This window comes from Polyodon spathula, chromosome 3, assembly GCF_017654505.1.
Source record: "Polyodon spathula isolate WHYD16114869_AA chromosome 3, ASM1765450v1, whole genome shotgun sequence".
In the NCBI taxonomy this organism is placed as follows: Eukaryota; Metazoa; Chordata; class Actinopteri; order Acipenseriformes; family Polyodontidae; genus Polyodon; species Polyodon spathula.
Genome location: NC_054536.1, coordinates 8,347,775 through 8,372,904, shown reverse-complemented (window position 1 = coordinate 8,372,904; position 25,130 = coordinate 8,347,775). Strand labels below are relative to the sequence as shown.

Below are 25,130 nucleotides of genomic sequence, written 5' to 3'. Positions count from 1 at the left end.
AATTTGAGAACTTGCATAGCTGGTTTATTGATTTCTCATTTTACGCAAAAAAAGCACAACTCAAACTGACAGTTCAGAATGATAGGGTGGCAATGATCTCAGCAGGAATTACTGTATTACAAGTCTTTTGTCTCTGGAAAGATTACACGCATTGCAGTTTTACCATCATGTTATGCCTCTACTGTAAAATGCTTTGTGATGTGCTGCCATCACTATTTAAATTGTATTGCAGCCAAGAACTGGATTTTTAGTATCATGATACAAATTTAAAAAAAAAAAAACTTGCTTTTGTTACTCCCATTTTTCATTTTCATAAGGTGCAGGCACTGTTCAATAGCCACAGTATTAATCAATATTCTTCATTATTGCAGAGCTGTCTGGCATTGTCAGTTCTGAGGCCAATTGTGTGCATCAGGGCCTATAATTATCAGTGCAGAGCTTGTCTGTGCTAAATATATCACAGCTTAGGATATTAAAACTGTGAAAGCATGACCGAGACTCACACATTCTTAAGTGTTACCGGAGATGATTTTGTCAGTTTTCTGATCATGCTTTGTCAGCTGCACAAAGTTTATAATACAATTATAGGCCCTATGCAAAGATATATTATCAGGATGAATACAAAAAGCTTTGCAGTACAAAAATACCAATAACTAATCAGTGTTGCTGTGTACTTCAGCAAAGTGTTTTATCCTTTTACCGTTTTTGTATTCCTCCAGACAGGCTTTGCCGATGCAGTTGCTTCAAAATATGGTACTGTGTGTTGTAAATTTAGTAAAATATGCAGGTGACCAGAATAAGCCCTAGATAAGAGAGGTGCCCAGTTAAGATATGCCCAGTGCTGTGTTTGTCATTAATTGGTTTATAGAAGCTGGAGACTTGAGCGATTGTGACTCTGACTCCCCAGCCCTTAAGCTGAGAGAACACGAAGCCACTTCTTCAGGAACAGTGGCTTGAAACCTGGTTCCAGGAGACCGGGAGACCTAGTTTGAGTCAGCTTTGCTGTGTCAAACCCCAAGTCTCCCCTGGTGTTCAATGCAGCGGCCTGAAACTAGAACCAAGTTCCAAGTCACAAAGTGGTTTCGTGTTCCCTCAGCTTTAGACAAACACTCCACTATGCTCCTGTGTTGTAGTAATGCAGTAAGTTCCACTGTGTCTATGTTGTTGTAATGCACTAAGTTCCGCTATGTTCTGTGTTGTAGTGATTCTGTTATCGCAGTGTGCCTGAACCAATCTTCTGATACAATTATAAATAAATGAATAGGAATGGCAAAGGCAGCTGTTGGTCATATCAACCCCTTGTCACGATTTATCTATTTTTAAAATGGTTAAATACAGGAAGAGCAGGAGAATGCAATCAGGAGTTGTGGGTGGGATGTTTCCTTTTACACCCTGCCCCAGTTTGCAGGATTAATTAGGCAGCTAAACTCCTGGCATTTTTTTCAGTAGGCAGATAATCCCACTGTGGTGCCAGGCAATGCGTTTATCTACTTCTAACTAAAACCAGGGTAGGCTTACAGCCTGCCTGCAGTGACATGACGATGCCTTTTTAAAGCACAGGAGAAGAAGGGGAAGCAATTCTTGCTTTAGAAAAAATGTCACTCCCTACGGAAAATACCAGCGTTTACTTTTCAAAGTTCAGGAGCCACAGGGAAGCTTGGCTGGCACCATAGTTGTTGGTGGCAGTGTTTTTGATAACTTTCTAACGCTCTCTGACTGACGCTGCAGGCTGTGTTGTTGGGTTCATTCTCACTCCTACCGTTCCTGCTTATATTGTGGCACTGTCAACAGCCTGGGGCCAGATTGCACTGGGGAGCAGCCAGGCAAACCTGATAATTGAGCCTTTTCTGCAGGATGTGAACCCTGATCTCACATTATTTTATTTATCGTCGTCCGTATTGCTGAGAAAAAAGCAGGACAACTGAATCTGTTGCTCAGAATGAGTGCGTTTTCCAGCGACACAAGGAAAGGCCAGCTGTAGCGCTGATAACATTCTGCTAACTTGACGGTAACTATAACGAATATTTACACAGAAGAGATAAGAAAGAGTATGATAACAGTACAAAACAGTGCATTCAAGAAGGGGAATGATAATGTGTGTTTATTTACAGTGCAAGATTCCTAGATCACTTCTGAAAGTCACTGTTACTGTCTGTTTTCTTTTATGTTAAAGATATAAAAGCATGTAATTAAGTTGACCGACTGCAAGGCACTTTATAGGAAAAATAAAGCAAGTACCCAACGGTAATTTCTATGAAAAATTCAAGGCTCTCAAACAGGCAATTTATAAATAGCCCAAGGGAATGCACTGAAAATGCGGTCTGTCTGACTTTACCAGTATTCTTTTTCATCGTCACTGTCATCCCAATCATCAAAAAATGAAGATCAAAATAAATGTCAGTGCTGTTTTTGTTTACCCAGCTTGCTTGAAATAACTGATTTTGATTTACTGCTTCAACTGGGTAAAATAAATAGATCAGGTAGCTGTTTACATAAGTCTTTCACTGCATACGATGGCATCTAAAGTACATACCCAAACTCTTCATATTGTTTTAAGCTGTACTATGCCCCTCGTGTAATTTAAGTAATTGTTATTATTGTTATCATTAGCTGCACAGAAAGGGAGGCACTTGCAGCTATGGAAAAAGTCTGAAAGAAGATATTTCAATCCTGCTTGGGATAACGAATATTTTGTTTTTGAACAGTCCAGGGGTGGAACGCATGAGGCGTGGTCAGTTAATGAAGCAATTAAAATCTACAATGGCCAGAGATCATGCTGAGAATATTAAACATGCCTGCAGCAAAAAAAGGAGATGCTTGTAAGAGAAGCGATAGAAAACAGAGGGTCAGGGGTATGTCGGCATTTGTAAACTTGGAGCAAAAAGACGCACAGAATGATCTCAGTCTTGCCTACACTACAGTTTGGCAAAAGCTGTTACAATTAACAACAGGTAGCGTCTTTAAAGAAATCACCCCAAAATGTGGTATTACAAAAAAACATAGGTGATTCAAGAATCGTTCTTTTTGATAATTATGGGGGGCAATTACACCTATGGAAAACCAGCACCCTACAGAATTAACCAGTTTTGCTTCATAAAGTTGAATGAAACCTGCTGAATAATCTTACATTAACATGTTAAATTACACACCGCTCTGTAGTTTTCCATATACTTAATGAAAAACTATAACCTGTTATAGTGTGGAATCGGTTATAACATGGTAAGGTTGTGGCTCCCATTTCCCGCATCATGCAAACGGAGGGTGAACGCTTCAGATATACAGTACGAAGCATGGCAGACAGAAAAAAAATGTCAATCTTTCGTTCATATGAAACTCGATGCAATGGGCAAAGTATGAAAAGGTGAAACTCAAGCAGCAGTTTCAGAAGATATAAATGTTACAGAATCTACATTGGGTGGATGGCTAAAAGACGAAGACAAACGAAGAGGTTTTCTTGGTAAGACTGACTCCAAAGAGGCTGCTTTAGGAAAAAAATGTGCTGCGCTAAAGACAATGAATTAGACTCTGCTTTATTTGCTTGGTTTCTGCAGGAACGTCAACAGGGATAGCAGGGACATGAAAGCATATAGGGGGTTCAAACATCAGCGCGGGCAGAGCCCAGAGAGACAAGCTGCTGTGTGAATGTGCTGCTGTGAGAGTGCTAGACTGTTTGCTGTTTTTGATGTGGCCCAGGCTAACAGGGGCCGAGAATAATCGTCAATAAACCGTGGATTCGAGTACCTGCAAACTGTGTGTGTCTCCTTCCTTCATTTTCCACCGTACACTACAATATTATTTTTGCTTGTGGGCATGTAAGTCATTTCAGGAACAAAAACGCCAATATTTGTTATAATGGAAACACAAGTAGCACGGTCTCCTAATTATGGACCCGACCACAGCATTATAACGGGGTAGCACTGCATATTGAATTCCTGGAACACCTTGCCCTAAACTGGGGCGGTTTGTGATGAAAATTGTTCTGGACTTTGTGTGAATAGAATTTGGAGGTATGTGAAGGCATCTGTGTGTCAAACTTGTTTTTTACACATGCATACTCTGGTCATAGCAATCAATGTTCTAATGTTACCCAGAGCTTTAATTTTACATTTACCGCTGTGGCACTGACATGCATGTAACACGTGTTCAGCACTTTACAGAATTCGTGCAAGCTGATATTTTGTATAACTTACATGTTTGAACCCAAAGGTTATGGCTAGTGAAGATATGCGTTGTTACTTACGATTCCCACAATGGCCCTAATGTAATGAGGTAAGATAGGGTACACATTGTTACCACTACAGACAAAAACACACTAAAGAGACTTACCAGATCTTTACCAAAGTGCAAAATGGGACTGATTTTTAAGTTTAAACAGTGGATGTTATTATTATTATTATTATTATTTTTTTTTTTTTTTACCAGTAGCAACAGTGTTTGAGTGGGACAGGAGAGTAAGTCATTCAGTGAAAGGTGTTTTTACAAACCAGGCGTGGGGCTTGGAGAGTGTGGCTAGTGGCATTCACTCAATTAGGGCACTTTAAATGTTAACAGCTGCAGTAGAGAAGACAGAGCAAGTTTAGCTCACTGTTCAATGTATACTTTTTTTTTTTTTTAAACTCACAACTTTCAACTTTTTTCCAGTCAGGTACTGTGTTTGTTATTATTGTATTGTTACTTGAATATTATTCTGGATATATTTATACATGCTAATATTTTTATTTCATCAAAAGGCCTGTTTTTAGGACTTTGGAACCCCCCATTCCTATTGACTTGAAGCTCAATGATTTCCTTTTTTCCTGTCATGAACTACACTATGAGCAATAATGTCAGCAGGTTTACTGATCTCTGTAGTCACTGACCCGAGGTAATACGAGAAAAGGCATTCAAATGAAATTTGCTTGGGAATGAGTCTCAGAATGCTACGAGTCCTGCAAAATTGTTTAACTAGTTAACTTCTGGTTCATGATAATAAAAAGGTACTGCTTGAGTTTCAGATCTTTAGCTCTACTGTCTGGAAGCCACTAACAGTAGCAGACTTGGTTCCAATGTCAGTGTTTAGAGAAATTCTGAATACTTCAATCAAGGCACATGTACGAATGGTTGAGAATTTGCACCCAAGGAACAGCCTTGTTTAAGCTGTTTGTTTAACATTACATTGAAGCTGACCTATGTAGCACTGTGCTATTTTAATACCCCGCTTTATAATTGCTTTGCAATAATTCGTCACGATGCCACACACAGACATCGCTTGTAGCCTGTACTGTATTAATTGTGTCACAGAAGTCTACTGGAAGTCATAATAGTATTACAGCATTTCATATTAGATTTTGAAATGTCACATTTTTCAGTTTTTCATTAGGTATATGAGAAAACTACATAGTGGTATGTAATTCAATATGTTAACAAACATTATTCAGCAGATTTCATTAAACTTTTATGAAGAAAAATGTGCTAATTATATAGGATGATGCAAAACTTGTGGCCAGAGCTATACCCCTATATTTCAGCTTATCTACTGTGTTTGAATTGTAAATCAACAGCCTAATTGTTAGCCTTTTTCAAGCCAGAATGACATAACGGGTGTAAGTGAGTTCTTGGACGTGGTCCTTCTCACTTTTCTAACCTGTATTTTGCAGCTCCGTGGGCTGTACCCAGAGCTGACATCTTTAGGTACAGTAAATTGAACTGATGTGTTATTTTCTGCATTAACACACTAAAGCATGAAGTTCTGTATCTGTACTTTGCCTTGGGAATGCAGCTTTCCACTTTCTCATTGAGTAGCTTACTGTATGCGACTGTAAGGAAACAATCACTTGGTGAAACCACTGAATTGCTATCTCTGCAAGCAGATCCACCAGTCAACACCTTGCCCTGAAGGCTCAAAGAATAATATGCTGTATTGTGTTTTATGTAAGAAGCTGTCACACACAGTGCAGCTTATTCTGGAGTTCATAACCGTTTGCTTTGTTTCAGGCTTCCCAAGAAGGCATGCAATTGCAAAATCAGTTTTACAGTGTGGCATTTTTATTTTCTGTCTATCATTCTCAGTACTAACCTGCATCTACAGTTAGTAAGATGAGACCAATTAACAAGAGTTTGGTATCTCTGTCAGGTAGCATGTTTTAGGCAGGCCATTGTTCCTGATGACTGTTTCACACAAATGCAGTAAACTGGATTTCTGCAAAGCTCATCGCAGTCAGGAACATCTGACAACAAGTGACAGATTGTGCTGAACAGTAAAAACACGGAGCAATTACCGGATGTCAGTTATGCAATGTGTGAATGTGGAAGCAAAGAAAAGTTGTTTTTTTAATAAATAAAATGTTATTGTCATTTGGCATAATATTGCTGATTCTTTGGCAACATGTTTTCAATGTTTTGTTAAAACGATCTAACTGTGGTTTGAAAAAGGTATTCTGTTTTAAATATTTAAATGCAGCCATTCTTAAAGGATAGATTTGATCTTGCAGGAGTCGCCCCAGCCAGGATGATTTTTTGATCCACTTATTAACTACATTACAGTTCGGAACAGCTTTGTGCTGAAATCTGGGAATGGCTCCCTATGTCGTGTATCATTTTACCACAGAACGTTGTGTTATAACAAGAAAGAGATTCACCAAGACTTCTTGTCCAAACAAGCCTGCTCTTTTAATTTTTAAGTCATAGATTATACCTCAGAATTTATGATGCATATGTAGTAGTGTATAAAGTTGTTTTTTATTTAATTCAATTAGGGAACATAGTTTTCTTTATTATTTTCTCTCTGTTACTTAAGTTGATACTGTAAGTATATACAGTTTGTGAACCACTAAACCACCCAGTAGCCACTGTAGGATTCATCTATTTTTGCCGCACTTTTAAAGTTATGCTAGTTTTACTCCATTCTAGCCAGCCGTTTTTCTGTACTACCTTTTTAAATAATAGCTGGTTTGCAATGTACTGTATTAAAAATTCTTATCTTGTTGATGTAATAGAGGTGCTCATATTCTTTTTTACCACTAAAAAATAAAGGGGAAGCATCAACATTTTATTTTAAAATGAAGTATTGAGCACCAGTTGTACTTGTAATCAAAGTTAATGTATATATGATGGCTTCCAAAAATGGTGATGCACTTGTACATGGATTGGGCTGGTTTATGTATGCTTTGTCAGCATTTCAATTATTGTCATGTGTTAAACTAATGAGACATAGATATGAGTCATTTTTAAGTGATTGTATTTCTGATTTTATGATATTTCTGTCCTTTTTTTTTTTTGCTTGAAACCATCTATTAGGCCATACAGTGCATGTTGGCCTCGCTTCACTCAGAGCTTGACATGCAAAGGTACTTGATGAAAATCGAGTCATCTCAAAGAGTTAGTACATCGTTTCTCCTCTTCTCTGCATCCTTTCCCAGTTGGGTGTGCTCATTATTTTGCATCCCAACTAACCTCCCTGCCCTCCAGCATTGCCCTTCTCAACACGCAGCATTGCACTGTTCACCAAGTGGTGAGAAACCCTAACAAGCTGACACAGCCATCAACAGGCTTGTGTCCTTTCAAAGTTCCTGTCTCCACATTCAATGACCTCTTGGCACGTTGTTTAATAACCTCAGCATTGTACTGCATGTATTTAGGCTTTCAGTTTAGCTTCATTTTTTTTTGTTGCTGAATTAAAACATGACAAGAAGTGCCCTGGAGAATATGTTTAGTTTAATAGAGCAAAAAGATAAGGACAACTACCCATTTATACAAGTGTCATAGTAACACGCATCCTCACCGCAGCTGTAAATACAAAATTAGAGCTGTCAATATAATGAAAAGGTACATACCATGACCTACAGCTCACTTATGTACTTGTAAGAATGTTTTGTGGCAGGAGGACAAGTTTGTCTGTATTACCCCCAGATTCTGAAATTCAAAAATGTGTCCTACATATTTCCTAACCAAATTCCAGGGCAAGCAGTGCTTTTTCAAATGATATTTTTCTATGCTGTTAGCTTGAACGTGATATCATCATAGATTACGGGCCCTATGTATCATTGTGTTGGCAGTGATTTTGTTTATTTCTATTTCGTAGCGGGTTTTTTTTTTAGTATTTTCTTCGAAGTGCTGTATGCTCAAGCTATCTCACCCACATGCTCATTGCCAGTGAAGTGGAGTATATATGTTAGGTTTAATGAGTAGAAATATGCTCACTTCAGTAACCAAACGAAAGAAGTAAACACAATGAAAACAATATGTTTTTACATCAAGGGTTGTGCTGCGAAAGTTAAAAATACAATAGATGTGAAGGAAAATACTGTGATACATAGAGCCCTGTATCTTTTTGGAACTTGAATAACCTTGATGCATTGTGCTAGGTTTGGCATCTCTTTTATTAATTTTTAAAATGTTAATTAAAAACACAAGTGCAGTGGATATCAGCTGTGTTGGTAGCCAACATGCATGGTGTTCATTTAAAACATGTGCATGGATGGAATGCTGGAAGTGTGTGTAAGAGCAGTCTTTACATTAGAAGTATAACTTGCAGACAAAACGAATGCATCTTCAGCGCGATGTCTGTTACATGGAGCAATGTAGCATGCTGTAGAATATAGGATTGCGCTACTCTTTTAAAGGGTTTTCAATTATAGGTCAAATCCCAAGATGCAGCCTATGCAGTAATATACAATTCATTGAAAACTTGCGCTGAATGCACGGGAGTGAGATCTGTGTGAACGTGCTGATCTTACAAACGCATGTCTGTATTAAGCTGTAGTGCTGTTCAGACTAGAACCTTTATTTTTCCCTCTCTCTCCAGATCATAAGCCCGAAGCACTCCCAGAGCCCGCAGCCTGGTCCTGGAGATCAGACCGAGCATCAGTTGGTCGTCTCGGAGGAGTCGTTGGAAGTCATGTCTGAGGAAGAGATCCCAACTGCTTTCACTAGGGGCAGCCGCTCAAGGGCAAGCCTCCCGGTGGTGAGGTCAACCAACCAGACAAAGGACAGATCACTGGGTACTGTGCGTTTCAAATTCCAGTAACATCAGCCCTTGGCTTTTTCTTTCACCTTCACCATGGGTGATAAGTCGTACATGATGCAGTATGAAGATTGCTTTCGTCTTGTTGTATGCTCTTTGCAGATCCTGTCTAATGAGCCTAAGTGTGTCCGTTATTTTTACCCTTGGTTAAAGTTCCACTTAAGCAATAATGCTGAATTGTTTTTTGGTTTTGCAAGCATACATTTTGGTTCTCATGCTACAGATACAACTATGACTACCATAACTGCTAATGCTTTGTTTGATTGCTATATATTGTTTGATCTGGACATGGTAGTAATGAATCCTGTTTGTATATACTGTAGAAGCATTTTCTTTATTTGAATCTGGTCAATTACAGTATGCATATGGAAGTGTTCATTTTCTCTTCTACCAAGGCTGAATAGGGAAAGCTATCGTATACAATTAATTACAAGCCAGCTTGTATATTCAAATTAAAGACAAGCGTTCACAAGCTGTGGCTCAGATTAGAGAACTCATGTTAACCGTTGGCTATTTCTGTCTCTGTCTCTCCTTTACACGAACACACACATCTCCTCTGCACAGATCTGCAAACACACCTAAAAACAAGCAGTCCAAAGCAGCCTTAATGCTTAACAAAGTCAGTCATCCAAAAAAACATTGATCATGAGTTTTTTGTTTCATTCAAGCCCTATTAAAAGTGGCCCTTGCATCGTTAATTGGCTGCGTTGATGCATTTTGTTTCCTTGAGCCATCCACAAACTGGCAAGTCAAATCATACTCTTAATGTTTTGACCAAAAAAAAAAAAACAAGCACTGGAATTTGCCACAGTTGCTAATGCCAGGAGATGCAAAACAGACCAGCTTAATTTTGAACTTCTAAATATATGTTAAGAAAAATATAGGGTTTGAGTACTCTGGCTCTTTATAAAGCAGGCACTCTGACAGCAGCACAGAGATGGACAGGAATGGTATGAACAGGAAAGGGGGTATGAGACAAGACATTCGGGCACAGCTGTTGGAAACTGCAACACACTGCTTGTTATTGTTTTAGCATTGATAAAACCCTGTTAAGCCAGTGGTAAGGGTATTCTAGTGATCACAACCCTGGGACCCTGGAGGTGCGCTGCAGACAGTTTTGTATGTTTGACTATTTCCTTGGATAGGGCTTGAAGCACGTATTCTAAAGTTACCTTCTTTCAGCCCATGTTAGACAGCAGAGAGGGACAATGCTCGTTACATTTCAAAGAGAAGCCAAACCATGCCAGCTGTTGGGTGGAGAACAGCTATTCAGTATTCTGTGTGACTTCTTTAATAAACTCATCAAGACAAATAAGCAAGGGAGAGGTAACTTTTAATTGCAGTATAACTTTTTTTTAAAAAAGGGCAATTACATGCAACATGATATTTGTTTCAAAGAGGCTTCTGAAGGCAGCAAAGCCATTGAGCAAGCCTCTGCAAGGTGTATATGGGGTATTGTTACAGGCTGGAGTTTGGCTTGGAATGTTGTTACAGTATACTGCTTTTAGTTTAACGGTATATCTGTTGGTTAAAAGAAGTACACTGCATGGATGTTAGTGTTAAACATGTGCTGCATTTCCTCTTTCAGCTAACAGGGTTCTTCCCAGGAACTTTCTATAGCCGAGTGGCAGACCATAGCTGCCATTAACACTTTCAACAGAACAAAATGTGTGTTTACATGTCAGATACGTTTTACACTCATGTACCATATTACCTTACATAATTAAGCAAACTTTTATTTAGTACAAGTTTTAATTAAAAAAACAAACAAACATTTATTAAAGTGGTTTCTCTTTCAGCCTGTGTATTTATTCAAATGGGAATGTGGGAGGCAATGTAAATTTGTTGTCTGTCTGGTAGGGAAATGTGGGATGGATTTCGCCTGAGCACAATGTTGTGTTTGGTCAGTCATACAGTTGCCACAACCTACCATGTTACATAAGAGATGGTCCAGATTCTATTCCACAGAAGAAACTGTATGACTGTTAATGGAGAGCTGTGTTAATTTCCTTGAAATGAGGCTATCCAAGTAATCCACAAGCATAACCTCCCCCCACCCCACCCGATACTGAGTGAGCTCTGAAGAATAATCCCCTTAGAAATGGTTGCATAACCTCACAAGCCACCAAGGGAAATTTAAACAAGAAAATGTGTCAATGATTGTTATAAAATCTAATGGTGTCACTTTAAGGTGAGTGATTGAGTAAGACACTGCTAGTGAGAACGTGTTTTCAGCAGTGGCAGCACTTGCTAAGTATAAACAGGAACTGTTATTGAATTACTCCAGTCTTAACCTGTTGTTTACAAGCAAGAATCACACAAAGTAACTAAGGGTGTTATCAGGATTTGCTGTACTGTACATTTCAACCCAAAATGTCAATGTAGCTGACATTTAAACTTTGAATCCCCTTGACTTTAAAGAGTAAGCCGTAGATCTGTGGCAGGAGATTCAAGCTTCAGAACAGTTTGCTCAAAGGACAATAGTGATACTGGGATATACTGTATTCTGGAGGTGGATTACAATGTTATCAGTTCATTCTTAAACAAGCTCTAGAAGGGGGGGGGGGGGCGGGGCGGGGCGGGGCGGGGGGGGGGCGGGGGGGGGGGGGGGGGGGGTCCTAGATTAGATAGAGTGAGTGTCAATCACACAGAGTGTTTGTGTGTTTTGCCGTTGCTGCTTGAAAGTGAATTGCTCTGTTTTGTTGTGTAAAATGATACCATCTCGAAACTAGACAAGTGTGTTTACAGTAAAAAAGTTGTTGTGTATATGTGGGTGAGACGGGGGGGTTGGGGGTTCAACAAAACCCCCTGAGAAAACACTGCTGACTGCCGTGGTGTTACGCCAGGGGAAGACCCTGTTGTTGACGTGTACACAGTATTACAGGGAATTGTATCTCCTGATATTGAAACCATTTAATTCCCTGCGATTCTGTTTCTATCATTAACCTTCCTGACCGAATTGACAGTTGGAACCATTTTTTCCTGAGAGGAATATTTCAAAAGCAAAAAGAAAAATACAAGAGACTTCAAGACACTCATTTCTAGGGTCCATAAAACCAGCCACAAGTGTTTTTTAATTTTTTATTTGGTCCTACAAGCAATTTAAGCAGTTTTATGTTTGTCTTGTTTCACTTTCTTAAAAACTAGACCCACCTTTTTACTTAGTCAGGCTCATCATGTCACATCAGAAAACCCTATGGTCATGAACATTTTATAGGCCCATGATGCAGCACATTATGACAAGACAAAAGAATGCCTGGCTGTGTGTCGTTATACTAACCAATCTGTTGCCTTGTTCTCTCGCAGGTGTGCTTTATCTGCAGTATGGAGACGAAACCAAACAGATAAGGATGCCAAATGAAATAACGAGTGGGGACACAATTCGTGCCCTCTTTGTAAGTGCCTTCCCACAACAGCTCAACATGAAGATGTTGGAGTCTCCTAATGTAGCCGTATACATCAAGGATGATGCACGGAAAATGTACTACGAACTAGGTGACGTAAGGTAGGCGAGTAAATTTTGGTTCTTTATGAATATAGAAGCCTTTTCAGATTGATGATTGCTCTGAATGACATGTGTCGGCAGAGAAAGAAACCTGTAAATAATTTGCCCTCTCTCATGCATCTGTGCACATTCAAGGTCTTCTGCCTTGCCTAAATACTGGATCATTGCCAAATCTTCTTAAGCAAGCCCTGAGACTGCACTGCTTTTATTGTGTGAATTCCATTTTTTTTACTCAGGCTGTATTTATGTAAGGAATTGTTTACAGTCCAGCAGGTTCATTTTAAATAGTACTGTTCTTCGTAAATGATTAATTGGAGTTATGGCTTGTTTTTCCCATGATCGTATTCATAGCTAATACCAGCCCGAGGGTTTAGGTGGTACGCTTATCTATTCTTACATGGACAAGATCAGTGACAGTTATTTTCCCAGGGTAGGCTGGAGATGTCTGTTTTGTTTCACTGGATAATCCACCACTTGCTGCAGGCAACCCATGCAAAACATGTAGGCAGTGCATGAAAGACAGTTTAGTGCTCTGATTTAATTTGCTTTTGGAAAGCCTGAATATAGAAACCTTTGAGAAAGAGCTGTGTGTTCTTTCATCTGTTCATTGGCTTAATGGAAGTTTGAAACCCTATTTTCTTACCTCCTACTACTTTAGCACTGTCAGCATTATCACTACTCCCATCCTTCTTTAGTAGTTTAAGACACAGTTTCAGTTTCTGAAGTTCTGCCTCTGCTTGTGGCATTAGTTTATATAAGAGGAAAAGAGTGGTTAAAATAGAACATTGTACAGTTTACCCCTATGAAAAAGAAATAAATGCTTAGGGATCATACGAGCATGAGATGTGATAAGCGAGGGCTACGTATTTTTCTACAGTGAAATAACAAGCACATTTTTAAGAAATGTACAAGAATACCGCCGTCTTTGTGTGAAATACTAATTTCCAAGGAGCTGTGAATTAAGAGACAATAATCATTACTGCTATATACCATGAGCCTTTGCAAATCCCTTCTCAGCAAAAACAGTCTATTTATCTATTAAGTTTAAGTTTTTTTGAACAGGCACCAATCTTTCATTTAAAGCATGGCCAAAAATCCATTCTAGCAATCCTTGAAATATGTTTATTGTTTCAAGTGGGTGTTTAACGATCTAGTGCATTTATTTCCAGACTGGTGCGATTTCTCCGCGATGTGCCAGTGTGTGACGAAGGGGGAAAGGAAGTCTGTATTTGATGTTGTGCCGAGGGTTGGGTTTCATGCACTGTTGCATGTTCTGGCTGGTTAGGTTTCCCTTGCTGTTGCTTGATATATGGTTAGTAAGAAGGGACCAACCCTCCTAATGCTTCAGTATACTTCACTTTTTAAAAATTAAAAAAAAGCTTCCGGCCGCACCTGGAATAACTGTACATTGGCAAAAAACCAGCAGCTTCTCTGCCTGTCAGTTCCAGTCATTGACAGTAACATACACTCCGAGGGAAACACAATGCAGTTACAGCCTCCCTTTCAGCTGCTGCTGCTTTCTCCAAGGCTAGTCTCTGTTGTTAAAAAGATTTGTTGGGATACATCTGAATGTGCTTGTTATTGAAAGGTAAGCCCAGTCTGAGCATGTCAAGCTGCAAGGTGAAACAAATCTCTACAGAGGTTCATCAGGATCTCAGTGCTGATGTCTTGATTTCATAGCTCCTTTTTTTATTCATTTTTATTTTTTTATCTTATTTACAGATCTTCAAATGTTAGAATGATGTTTTTATAATGATCAGTCTGATTTAGTTGCATTTAAATGTGGCATTGTCTTGGTAGTTACCGTTGGAACAACTTTCTCCTCTTCAGGACTGTGAAGGATGTGAAACAGAAGGATATTTAATGCCTAGTGCTTTTGTGTGTTTTATGCCTGTGTTTAAGTCTAATGGGGCAGCGGCACTGTTAATTGTTAAGAGTACTGGTGTAAGTACTGCTATACCAACTTTTATATTTTAGTATCTAAATAAAGCCTCTTAGTAGTTTGCTACAAAAAAAAAAATCATTCAGTGACTCTATTTAGAACTTTAGTTTTTTTTGTTTACCTTGAGCATTACAAAACTTAATCAAACTTTTTGTGAGCGAGGACACAGGAAGACTGCCAGCTACTTTGGTGTTTGCCTTTCTATTCCCTGTATTCTGTGGCTGCATTAGGTTTGATGCCACCTGTTCTGGGTGTGGAGTTGAGGATTACAATACTGCACAATACCTCCACACTCGCTCACAGCCACGCGGCACGTTGCTAGTCAGAAGTGGATATATAAATTGTTCTCGTTGAAGCTGGAGGTTTTCCCTGAATTGAAGCCGTGCATTTTTGTGACACTTGACCTTTCCTCCTCCTACATGTGCCTGATTAAAGTGTAGGCTACCAAAAATGGCTCGAATCAAGCAGCTGTCCTCCTCTATAGTTATTGATGTCCTTGATTCCAGGAACATTACAGACCATTCCTGCCTGAAGGTTTACCACAAGGACCCTGCCCATGCGTTCAATCACAATCCCAGACCTGCAAACGGAGACCTGAGGGTGAGTACGATGGAGGCCTTCACTAATTACTAAACAACTCTTCTATTTTACTGTTGGTAAAATTATTATATTTTTGCTGTTTCTTTTTTCTTTTTGGTTTGACATTTCTTCTGGACTGTATTTATGTAAATGCTTCCTTTATCCATACTGTATTTCTTTAAATTGAGTTCTCTGTCTATTTTGGCTCTTTTTGGCAGCATCGTATTTCCATTTGTGATTGTCTGTGAGCGTACTTTTCACAAACAAAGTCTTTCGTTTCATTGCTATGATATGTACAGTATAATATCCTCTAGCCACCTGACTGGCCGTAAGATCAATTTCCATGGGACAAGATTTCTTTAATCCTAATGAGAAATGCCAGATATAACCTCATTGTTTGTATCTCGCTGTGATTCTGTCAAGCTGCAACACCTTTCTGATTCTTCTGAGTTTGCAATTCAAATGTCAGACCCTCATCCTGGCACCACAGATACATGAGAATTCAGCTTTACCCAGCCGCATTGACCACACTGCTGTGTTCTCTTGTCAAGCGTTAAGCATTTGGTGAAACAAGGTTTTTTCCAACTTTAATATACATTGTTCTGTGTGACATCTTGCATTGTTAAGCCTTTCGAAATAAAACCAGTGCAAATAATATTGGGAGGTTCCATAGGCTTTGATCAGACTCAAACACAATTCTAAGCCATGTGTTTGCACTTTTCTTTTAACTTTCTTTTGATTTCTTTCGGGGGGGATGATTCCTGTCGGCTACAGTCAATGCATTTTGGAATTGTACCTTTTCTGCTCTGTACTCTGATCGTTGTGAAATCTGCTGAAGTATTTAATGAGGATTTTCTTTCCTATAACAGCATAGCATAGAAATGTTAGCAGAGTGCAAGCCAAGGCACCTGTTTGAGTTAAAGGATTGTTTTGATGTGGCTGGCAGACTGAAAGGGGAGTTCTTCACAGAGGTAGAAAGCGGCTTTTACGGGTTTAGGAGCACACTACGATATCTGAAAATATTTTCTTCAGAACTCGGAGCTGCTGTATTTCCTTTACTGCTGCTAGGGAATAGACAGTCTTTCATTTAATTTTAATTTTAAAATGATACACTTGTGTAAAACTCCTTGGGTGTCATTTCAAAAGCAATTGCATTTCCCATACAGTATCATCTATGAAGTGTTAAATATTTTTGAGAATTTAGGCTAATTATCACAAAAAGTAGCCCATTGAACCCAGTATTCTGTGTTCCCTGGTTACATATTAACTTTATATTATGTAATTGCTTTCATTTAGAGCTGGCACTAATGAGCTGTAGCTGTGCATTAGGGTTTGTAAATATCAAGAGTTAGCCTGACATAAACAATGACCCTGCCAAGCAAACCACACATGGAAGCTGTATTTGTGTACAGCAACCTTGTTACAGTATGTGCTGTAATTTTTAGAAACAAACAGAAGAATAAAAAAAGTGCAACTTAATCCTCATAGTTATACAGTATGTACATAATGTGCCTAGGACAATACCTAATACAACAATGCATATACTACTGTACATACTACTGGTTTTTCTTTACAAAAAAAAACAAAAAAAAAAACTGTTGTAGAATTCATGGTGTTCCACAGTTTTATAATGGAGTGTAAAGGCCACCACACACCAGACCCAGACGCAATGCGACAAGGGAGAATGTGCGGCGGTGCGACAACATGAGTAAAAGCTGTACTTCCGAGAAGTGTCTTTCACACCACAGGCGACACGGACACCACCAGGATTGAGCCTATATTTTGCAAATTCTTCACACGACAACTAGGGAATTGAGCAAGCGGAGAGCAGCTTGGTGTCCACCAGAGTGACGCAGTATCCAAAATGACAGGAAAAAAAGAATACTTTCCGTGGAAAAATACCCAGAGCTTTATGACAAAGATAATTGCAATTATAAAGATACATAGAGGAATGATAATACATGGGAGTGCATTTCGAAGCAACTGGATCAGCTTGGTATGTATGATTTATTGCCATATATGTTGAAATACCTTCAGAGAATACACTCATAATTTCCACATCATGTTGACAAATATGTACCGGTCTTGATCATATTTCTGTCAATAGCAATTTATTATAGTTTTATTGCTCTGGCAGTTTCCCAATATGTCGCATCGCGTCTGTGTCGCTTTAGGTGTGTTTGGTTATGTCGCCTCATGTATTTAAATGAGAATTTTTTCCCACTTATCTACACACCCTACTCCACACTGTTAAGGGGAAAAAGGTTTTATTAAGAAAAAAATGATATAATACAAAACTGAAAAGATTATAATTGGAAAAGTCTCCACCCCCCTTTGTTAATACTTGGTGGAAGCATGTTTGGCAGCAATTATAGCTGTGAGTCTGTTGGGATAGGTCTCTACCAACTTTGGTCAAATATTGCCAAATCTAAGTGTGCAGTCTTCTTTACAAAACTGTTCAAGCTCTGTCAAGTTCCTTTGGGAGTGCTGATGGACAGCAATCTTCAAGTTATGCCACAAATTTTCAATTGGATTTAGGTCAGGGCTCTGACTGGGCCACTCAAGGACAATTACCTTTTTGTTCCTTAGCCACTCCAGTGTAGCTTTGGCTGTGTGCTTTGGGTCGTTGTCATGCTGAAAGGTGAACTTCCGTCCCAGTTTCAGCTTTCTTGCAGAGGGCTGCAGGTTTTCCTCAAGGACTTTTCTGTACTTTGCTCCATTAATTTTCCCTTCTATCCTGACAAGTGCCTTAGTCCCTGCCGATGAGAAACATCCATAACTTGATGCTGCCACCACCATGCTTCACAGTAGGGATGGTGTTCTTTGGGTGATGTGCTGTGTTGGGTTTGCGCCAAACATAACGCTTTGCATTTAGGCCAAAAAGTTCCATTTTAGTTTTGTCAGATCACAAAACATTTTGCCACATGGCTACAGAATCTCCTGAGGGTTTTTTGCATACTTCAAACAGGATTCAAGGTGGGCTTTCTTGAGTAATGGCTTCCTACTTGCCACCCTACCATATAGACCAGATTTGTGGAGTGCTTGGGATATTGTCTTCACATGCACACTTTGACCAGTCTTGGCCATAAAAGCCTGTAGCTCTTGCAAAGCTGCCATTGGCCTTTTGGTAGTCTCTCTGATCAGTCTCTTTCTTGCTCGGTCATCCAGTTTGGAGGAACAGCCTGATCTAGGCAGGGTCTTGGTGGTGCCATACACCTTCTACTTGTCAGTAATTGTCTTGAATGTGCTGCAAGGGATATCCAAGGCCTTTTGATATATTTTTTTTATACCCATCCTCTGATCTGTGCCTTTCAACAATTTTTCCCCGGAGTTCTTTTGAAAGCGCCTTGGTGTTCATGGTTGAGTTTTTGCGTTGAAATGCACTACCCAGCAGAGGGAACCCACAGGAACTGCTGAATTTATCCTGAAATATGTGACTCACTACAGTTTAACACAGGTGGAGGCTACTTAACTTGGTGTGTGATTTTTGAAGGTGTTTGGTTACCCCTGAGCTAATTTAGGATTGCCATTACAAGGGGGGTGGACACTTATCCAACCAAGCTATTTCAGTTTTTATTTTTAATTAATTTTCTACAAATTTATAGAATATTTTTTTCACTTGGAAGTTGTGGGGTAGGATGTGTAAATAAATGGAGGGTTTAGGTCGGCAAGGGTGTCCTTGGCTCACTGTGCACCAGCGACCCCTGTAGTGGCAGGGCGCCTTCCGGCTTGCCTGTTAGCTGCCCGGGAGCTGCGTTGTCCTCTGATGCTGTAGCTTCTGGGTGGCTGGATGGTGAATCCGCAGCGTGTAAAGAAGCGTTTGGCTTTGGAGGACAGCGTTTGTTCATCTTCGCCCTCCCGAGTCAGCGGCCATTTCACATTGAGAGAAAATAACAAAAATAATTGGTTATTTTGTTATTTTCTCTCACATTGAGAGAAAATAACAAAAATAATTGGCAACGACTAAAAAAAAAAAAAAAAAAAAAATATATATATATATATATATATATATGATAGGTGGAGGAAAGCAAGACCACACCTGACATGACATGATCAGTCCAGTCACCAGAGATGAGCTAATAGCAATTACCAAGGACAAAAGCACCTGGTTCTGTCCTTTCAAAGAAAAAGTAGGATGACAAGTGATGTATGAGATGGGAATATTGCTGTCATGTTTATAATCATTTGAATACATTGTAACTGAAATTCAGACGGGAAGGTTTTTACAGGGAGCCTGTCAGAAGTTTCCTGTATTCAAGTTGAGCTCGTGACCAGTGTTTACGCTGAGGTTAATGAAATGTAAACTGTTGTGAGAGTATGGAAGCTGTTACTGTTTGTAAAACATTGGGAACGTTTGATATAGGTAATGTCATACACACATATTTGTTTTATTTAAATACCAGTAAAATAAATATAATTAGAATAATAGATGGGCTTCAGTGAGTTACAGGAAAATGATTTAATCTAGGGTTTCTGTGACGTCATAAATTACGAGACCGTAATTTGGATACCCTTGTGATGCTAATATTAAGGAAGACAAGGTTCTTTTAATGTATTCTCATTTTGTGGATCATTAATGAACATTTCTGTGCTGTGGGTGTTGTTGAGTGATTGAAAACGAGACATTTTGTGTTTGAATTGAAGTAATGGTCTCGGAGTCGACTGGGTCAAAGTTCAAGTGTATTTTCCTCTAGAGGAATTATCACTTTTTGACGTCACTGCTGTGGTATTATGCCTTTTTTTTTTTTTTAGAATGGCTCAGGCTGGCTGTATATATTTTATTATTATTTTTTAAATATGGTTAAGCATGCCCGATCCACCCCCCAAAACACATGTTTGTTTTCATAGATCAAGATTACTAGAAACAAGGTAGTCCTAATGTTAGTGGCATTATGGGGTTTGCTCTAATTGGTCAGCAGTGGATTGAAATTCATGTGATTTTTTTGTTTTTGCTTAAAAGATTAAAGCTGTTTTAAATGCAGGGACTTGTATAGAGCCAGGAAGCAATCATTTAATACCAGGAAGGGAAAATGGATTTTATGTGGAAATATAATTGAAAATACAACATGCAAATACAATTTGGGGACATTCTGTATGGATGACAAATGTGGGGGGATAGGGAGATATGACAGTCTTGGTTCATTCACATTGCTACTCTTAAGCATTTGTTGCATATCTAACATTATCATACCACAGCGGGAGTAAAATAGAGTGAGCATAACCTTGACTGACCAACTTAATATGAATGGGGAAATCAGTAATAATGTACTTCTTATCAAAGAAAGGAGACAGAATAGTACTAATAGTAATGAAAGAAAAGGAGTATGAATACATGTTTTAACTTTAAAGATTAGTCTATAGGGATGGTGGGAATGGGCTTTAAACCACACCGTTTCTTGGGTGGGAATAGGTTAATGTGTGCACTGGACTTAACCTTTTAAAAAAGAGGGAAACAATCGTAATCTCAACTCGAACAGAAATGGCAGGTTTCGAATGCTGTCTGTGTCTTATCACAAATAGTTTGCACACTGTTTTTTCTAGTAAGTGTCAAAATATGATGTGGCAATGCTGTTATGTAAGTGTGTGTGTGTGTAGACAAATAATATATATATTATCAAGCATAGCTTGATGTAGATACTGAACTGTAAACCTGGTTAAAATATATGTGTATTGGTCAGAACAAAGGGATCCTGCAGAGCCATGCCCTTTCCCCACTAATTCAGTCCAGATGAGTACAATACCAAGCCTCTTTTATCTGATAAAACCTTCTTGCACTGCAGCACATTTTTACAAGGTGTTTCGAGTCCAAAGGTCATTTGCTGCACATTCCTTTATGGTTTAATCATTAGAAGGTTATCATTTGCAGAGGAAAGCTTGGTTTTGAACTTTTTCTACATTAGTCTTAAACAGCAGACTTAAATAAATGTTTCTTTTTTTTTTTTTTTCTCTAAAACAGCACCCAGATAGAAGCCCTTATGTGGTAATGAGCAGCGCCTCCCTACAATGTATTCCTCATGTTTAAACAGTAAAATGCAGAACAGGCATGGGGCCAGTCCAACGCTTGCAGTACACTACTCATTATCAAACACTGGGAATCCCCACCCAGAGGTCTGCCTGTATAAAAAGCAATGTTGTCAGCCTAGTCTCTGACCGCCCAGTCCAGAGATATGCTGTAACTTCACTGTAATTACAGGTCTTTCGCTATTTTAGCAAAAAGCAAACAAACATGTTGGTCTTTTTTATTTGCATTTTTACTGCACAAAATCTTTGTATATTTATTTCATCTGAGATCACCACCAATACTGATGTGATTTATAGTCGAAATATTTAACCCTTTAGAGTCCGACCCATTTTCGCCTGTTTTTTACTGTTAGATTGGTGGTGACAGCTCTAACTAGAGGTTACAGGTACATGTAAAAAATATTTTAGCATGTCCAGCTCAAATCTGACAGTGTACCATGAAACTTCAACATGTAGGGAACATGGGGGGGGGAGTGATCCATTGAAAATGTGCATGTGGGAAGGCATAAGCCCTGTACATGGGGAAATAAGTAGTTTATTGTATGTTTTTGGGTTAATTGTTAATATATTGATTTAATTAATTGTTTAGCTGCTGTGGCGCTCCGCCGGGGACGATTACCCGTCTGCGTGGAGCAGCAGCTGAAAGCAATCAGCTGTTCCAGCAGGCGGGTGGGCGAGTCTCAGCGGAGCGTCAGTATAAAACCATGGCGATCGCTGTGATCGGGGCTGCTGCAAGGCCTGCCGTTTTCACAGCACCTTTGATTTATAGTTGGTGGTATTGTGTTTTATTTTGCACTTTTTGTACAGCTTGATGTACTAGTCCTCTGTGTGTTACCATCGCTGGTAACGTCACATGACCACCTTGATTTTACTTTTGTTTTCTGTCTGTTTGTGAATAAGTTTGCGAATAAAACCTGCGCGCCTGTGCCGGCATTTCAACATCAACACCACTTCTGTCTCTCTCTGTGCTTGAACAGCGGCTACCCACACACGTGACACAAATAAGACCCTGTCACAGTGCAAAAGAAAACAAAAAACGCATTTGAATTATGTGTCCAAGGCACCCTGATCATCTGGCACAAGATGGGACTGTTCACTGTGGCTTGAATGTCCAGTAAGGTGGCTACCAGGGCTACATACTCCTAACAGCGCTTGTCTCTAATGCGTCGGATCCACAAACATGAAAAACAAATATATGTGTATCGGGAAAATAGGTCCTTGTGCCTTCAACATCACCATTTCTCTTACTTTGTAAAGATCTCTGTGAAAATGTTTGTTTACTGCACTGAGGTAGTCTGTTACAGTGGCTCTCAAAAGTATTCACTCCCACTTTGTCTTTTCCACATTGAACTGTGTTACAACATGGAATCAAAATGGATTTAATTAGGAGTTTTTGCCACTGACCCACACAAAAAAAGTCCATAAGTGAAAAAAGTGAAAAATAAAATGTATATATTCTAAATTAATTACAAATGTAAAACAGAAAATAATTGATTGCATAAGTATTCACCCCCTTTGCTATGACACACCTAAATAAGCTCTGGTGCAACCAATTGTCTTTAGAAGTCACATGATTTCAGGTTAAATATACCTGTCTCTGGGAGGTCCCACTGTTGGTTAGTACATTTCCTAACAAAAACTACATCATGAAGACGAAGGAACATTCAAAGCAAATCCAGAATAAGGTTCTTCAAAAGCACCAATTAGGGGTAGGATATAAGAACATTTCCAAGGCATTGACTATCCCCCGGAGCACAGTAAAGTCCATTATTAAGAAATGGAGAGAATATGGCACAACTGTGAATCTGTGTAGAACAGGCCGTCCTCAAAAACTGAGTATCCGGGCGAGAAGGGCACTAGTCAGGGAGGCCACCAAGAGGTCTGTGGCAACTCTAAAGGAGTTATAGTCTTCCACAGCTGAGCTGGGAGACACTGTGCATATGGCAACAATAGCCCTGGTGCTTCACAAAACGTGCCTTTATGGGAGAGTGGCAAAAAAATATATATAGTTGAAAAAAACTCACATCAGATCTTGGCTAGTGTTTGCCAGAAGGCATGTCAGAGACTCTGAGACCAAGTGGAAGAAGATTATATGGTCTGATGAGACCAAAATAGAGCTTTTGGGCCTCAACGCTAAGTGCTATGTTTGGCACAAGCCTAACACCGCACATCATCCTGAGAACACCGTCATACTATGGTGATGCTTCTCTGCATCAGGGCCTGGAAAGCTCATGAAGATAGAGGGCAAAATGGATGCAGCAAAGTACAGAGAAATCCTGGCGGAAAACCTGCTGAAGTCTGCAAGAGATCTGGGTCTTGGGAAAAGATTCATCTTCCAGCAGGACAATGACTGCCAACGTACAGCCAAAACCACACTGGAGTGGCTTAAAAACAAAAAGGTCAATGTCCTGGAGTGGCCCAGTCAAAGCCTGGACCTCAATCCAACTGAGAATATGTGGAAAGAGTTGAAAATTGCTGTTCACCAAAGGTCCCTATCCAACTTGACAGAGCTTGAGCAATTTTGCAAAGAAGAATGGGCAAATATTGCAGTGTCCAGATGTGCAAAGCTGGTAGAGACTTATCCAAATAGGCTGTAATTGCTGCCAAAGGTGCCTCTACCAAATATTGACTCAAGGGGGGTGAATACTTATGCAATCAATTATTGTCTGTTTTGTATTTGTAATTCATTTAGAACAATTTGTAGCTTTTATTTTTCACATTGACATTATGGACTTTTTTTGTGTTGCAGTGGCAAAAACTCCTATTAAATCCATTTTGATTCCATGTTGTAACACAATAAAATGTGGAAAAGTCCAAGGGGGGTGAATACTTTTGAGAGCCACTGTGTCAGCGCAGCAGCAACATTCCAAATCACTTGCATTCAAGCCTATCTGCACAGACTGTGGAGTCAGTGAATGGAAGCAGCTGGTATTGCACAAAGAGGTGACCTTGTGGTCTATGTGTACAGCTCTGCCGTGAATGTACCCAATTAGCCTGGCCTCTCCATGTTGCCAATAGAAATGGTTTCAGTATCAACAAAGTTTATGATGGTGCGAGACATTGTTTTGTTGCAAGCATTGATTACTAACGATACACACTGCAGCATTATCAATGCTGCTTTTGATCTGCAGGCAGTGCTGTTTATAACAAGAGTAATGATTTATTGAAAAATAAGTTTTTGGCAAATGCAGCTTGAGCAGTAATCTTGCCTTGGCATTGTGGTAATTGCATGAGGGGGGGGGATAGTGCTGGAGACCTGTTGGAGGCAAGGACATTATCACTCCCATCACAGTTAGAGGATGGCGTACCAGCTGAAGTCCTTCATCATAATGATTGTCAAAGTGAGCTTTTACCTGCTGATATTTCAGAAGGTTTTTTCCTATTTACTTACATGAAAAAATAGTACAGTTGATATGCACTGCTAGCATTTAGTTATTTTGTTGCATAGTAAACATACACCACTGGGTATTGCATGTTTAAGCCTGCCATTATTACCAATGGTGCAAACGTGGTTAAGTTTGCTTTTTTGTACAATAAAGTAATACAGTAGCACATCCCATCCTGTTTGACTTCAGTATTACCTCAAGGATATACCATATTATAGGGTTATATGGACGATGTCCTAAATAGAGTACTGATGTATTGTTCACTCCACTGGCTCCCAATCACTGCTCGCATCCAGTTCAAGACTCTTCTACTTGCCTACCGGTGCCTTGACCAGACTGCACCGAGTTACCTCCAGACCCTCATCTCTCCTTAAACCCCCACCCAACCTCTATGCTCCGCCTGCACTAGCAGACTGGCTGTACCTCCTTTACGCTCCCCTGCCTCCATAACCCACTCCTTCTCCACCCTCGCCCTGCAGTGGTGGAACGACCTTCTTATAGATGTCAGGACTGCCCAGTCCCTGACCACCTTCTAGCACCACCTCAAGACACACCTCTTCAGACAACACCTGTAAACTCAACTCTTCCCTTCTGGACTGTATAGCACTCTGCTTTTAATGCACTTTAACTTGCACTTATCTGCTCCCTATTTCACTGTATTTAATCCTGCACCCAATGCCTAGTACTTTGTATTTC

General features: G+C 39.5%; 1 protein-coding gene across 13 annotated transcripts in view; it reads left to right on the top strand.

The window, feature by feature from the left end:
- The window catches only part of LOC121312290 (sickle tail protein homolog), a 211,875-nt gene that overhangs the window by 155,222 nt on the left and 31,523 nt on the right, over nucleotides 1-25,130 (top strand). For 7 of the 13 annotated variants that reach the window (XM_041244217.1, XM_041244215.1, XM_041244231.1 and 4 more), the window contains 4 exons: nucleotides 7,276-7,356; nucleotides 8,783-8,978; nucleotides 12,308-12,506; nucleotides 14,955-15,048. In XM_041244217.1, the coding sequence (XP_041100151.1) occupies nucleotides 7,276-7,356; nucleotides 8,783-8,978; nucleotides 12,308-12,506; nucleotides 14,955-15,048 (570 nt within the window). Of the gene's footprint in view, nucleotides 1-7,275; nucleotides 7,357-8,782; nucleotides 8,979-12,307; nucleotides 12,507-13,958; nucleotides 14,095-14,954; nucleotides 15,049-25,130 lie in introns of those variants that run through there. The other 6 variants (XM_041244232.1, XM_041244216.1, XM_041244227.1 and 3 more) reach the window with 3 other exon arrangements.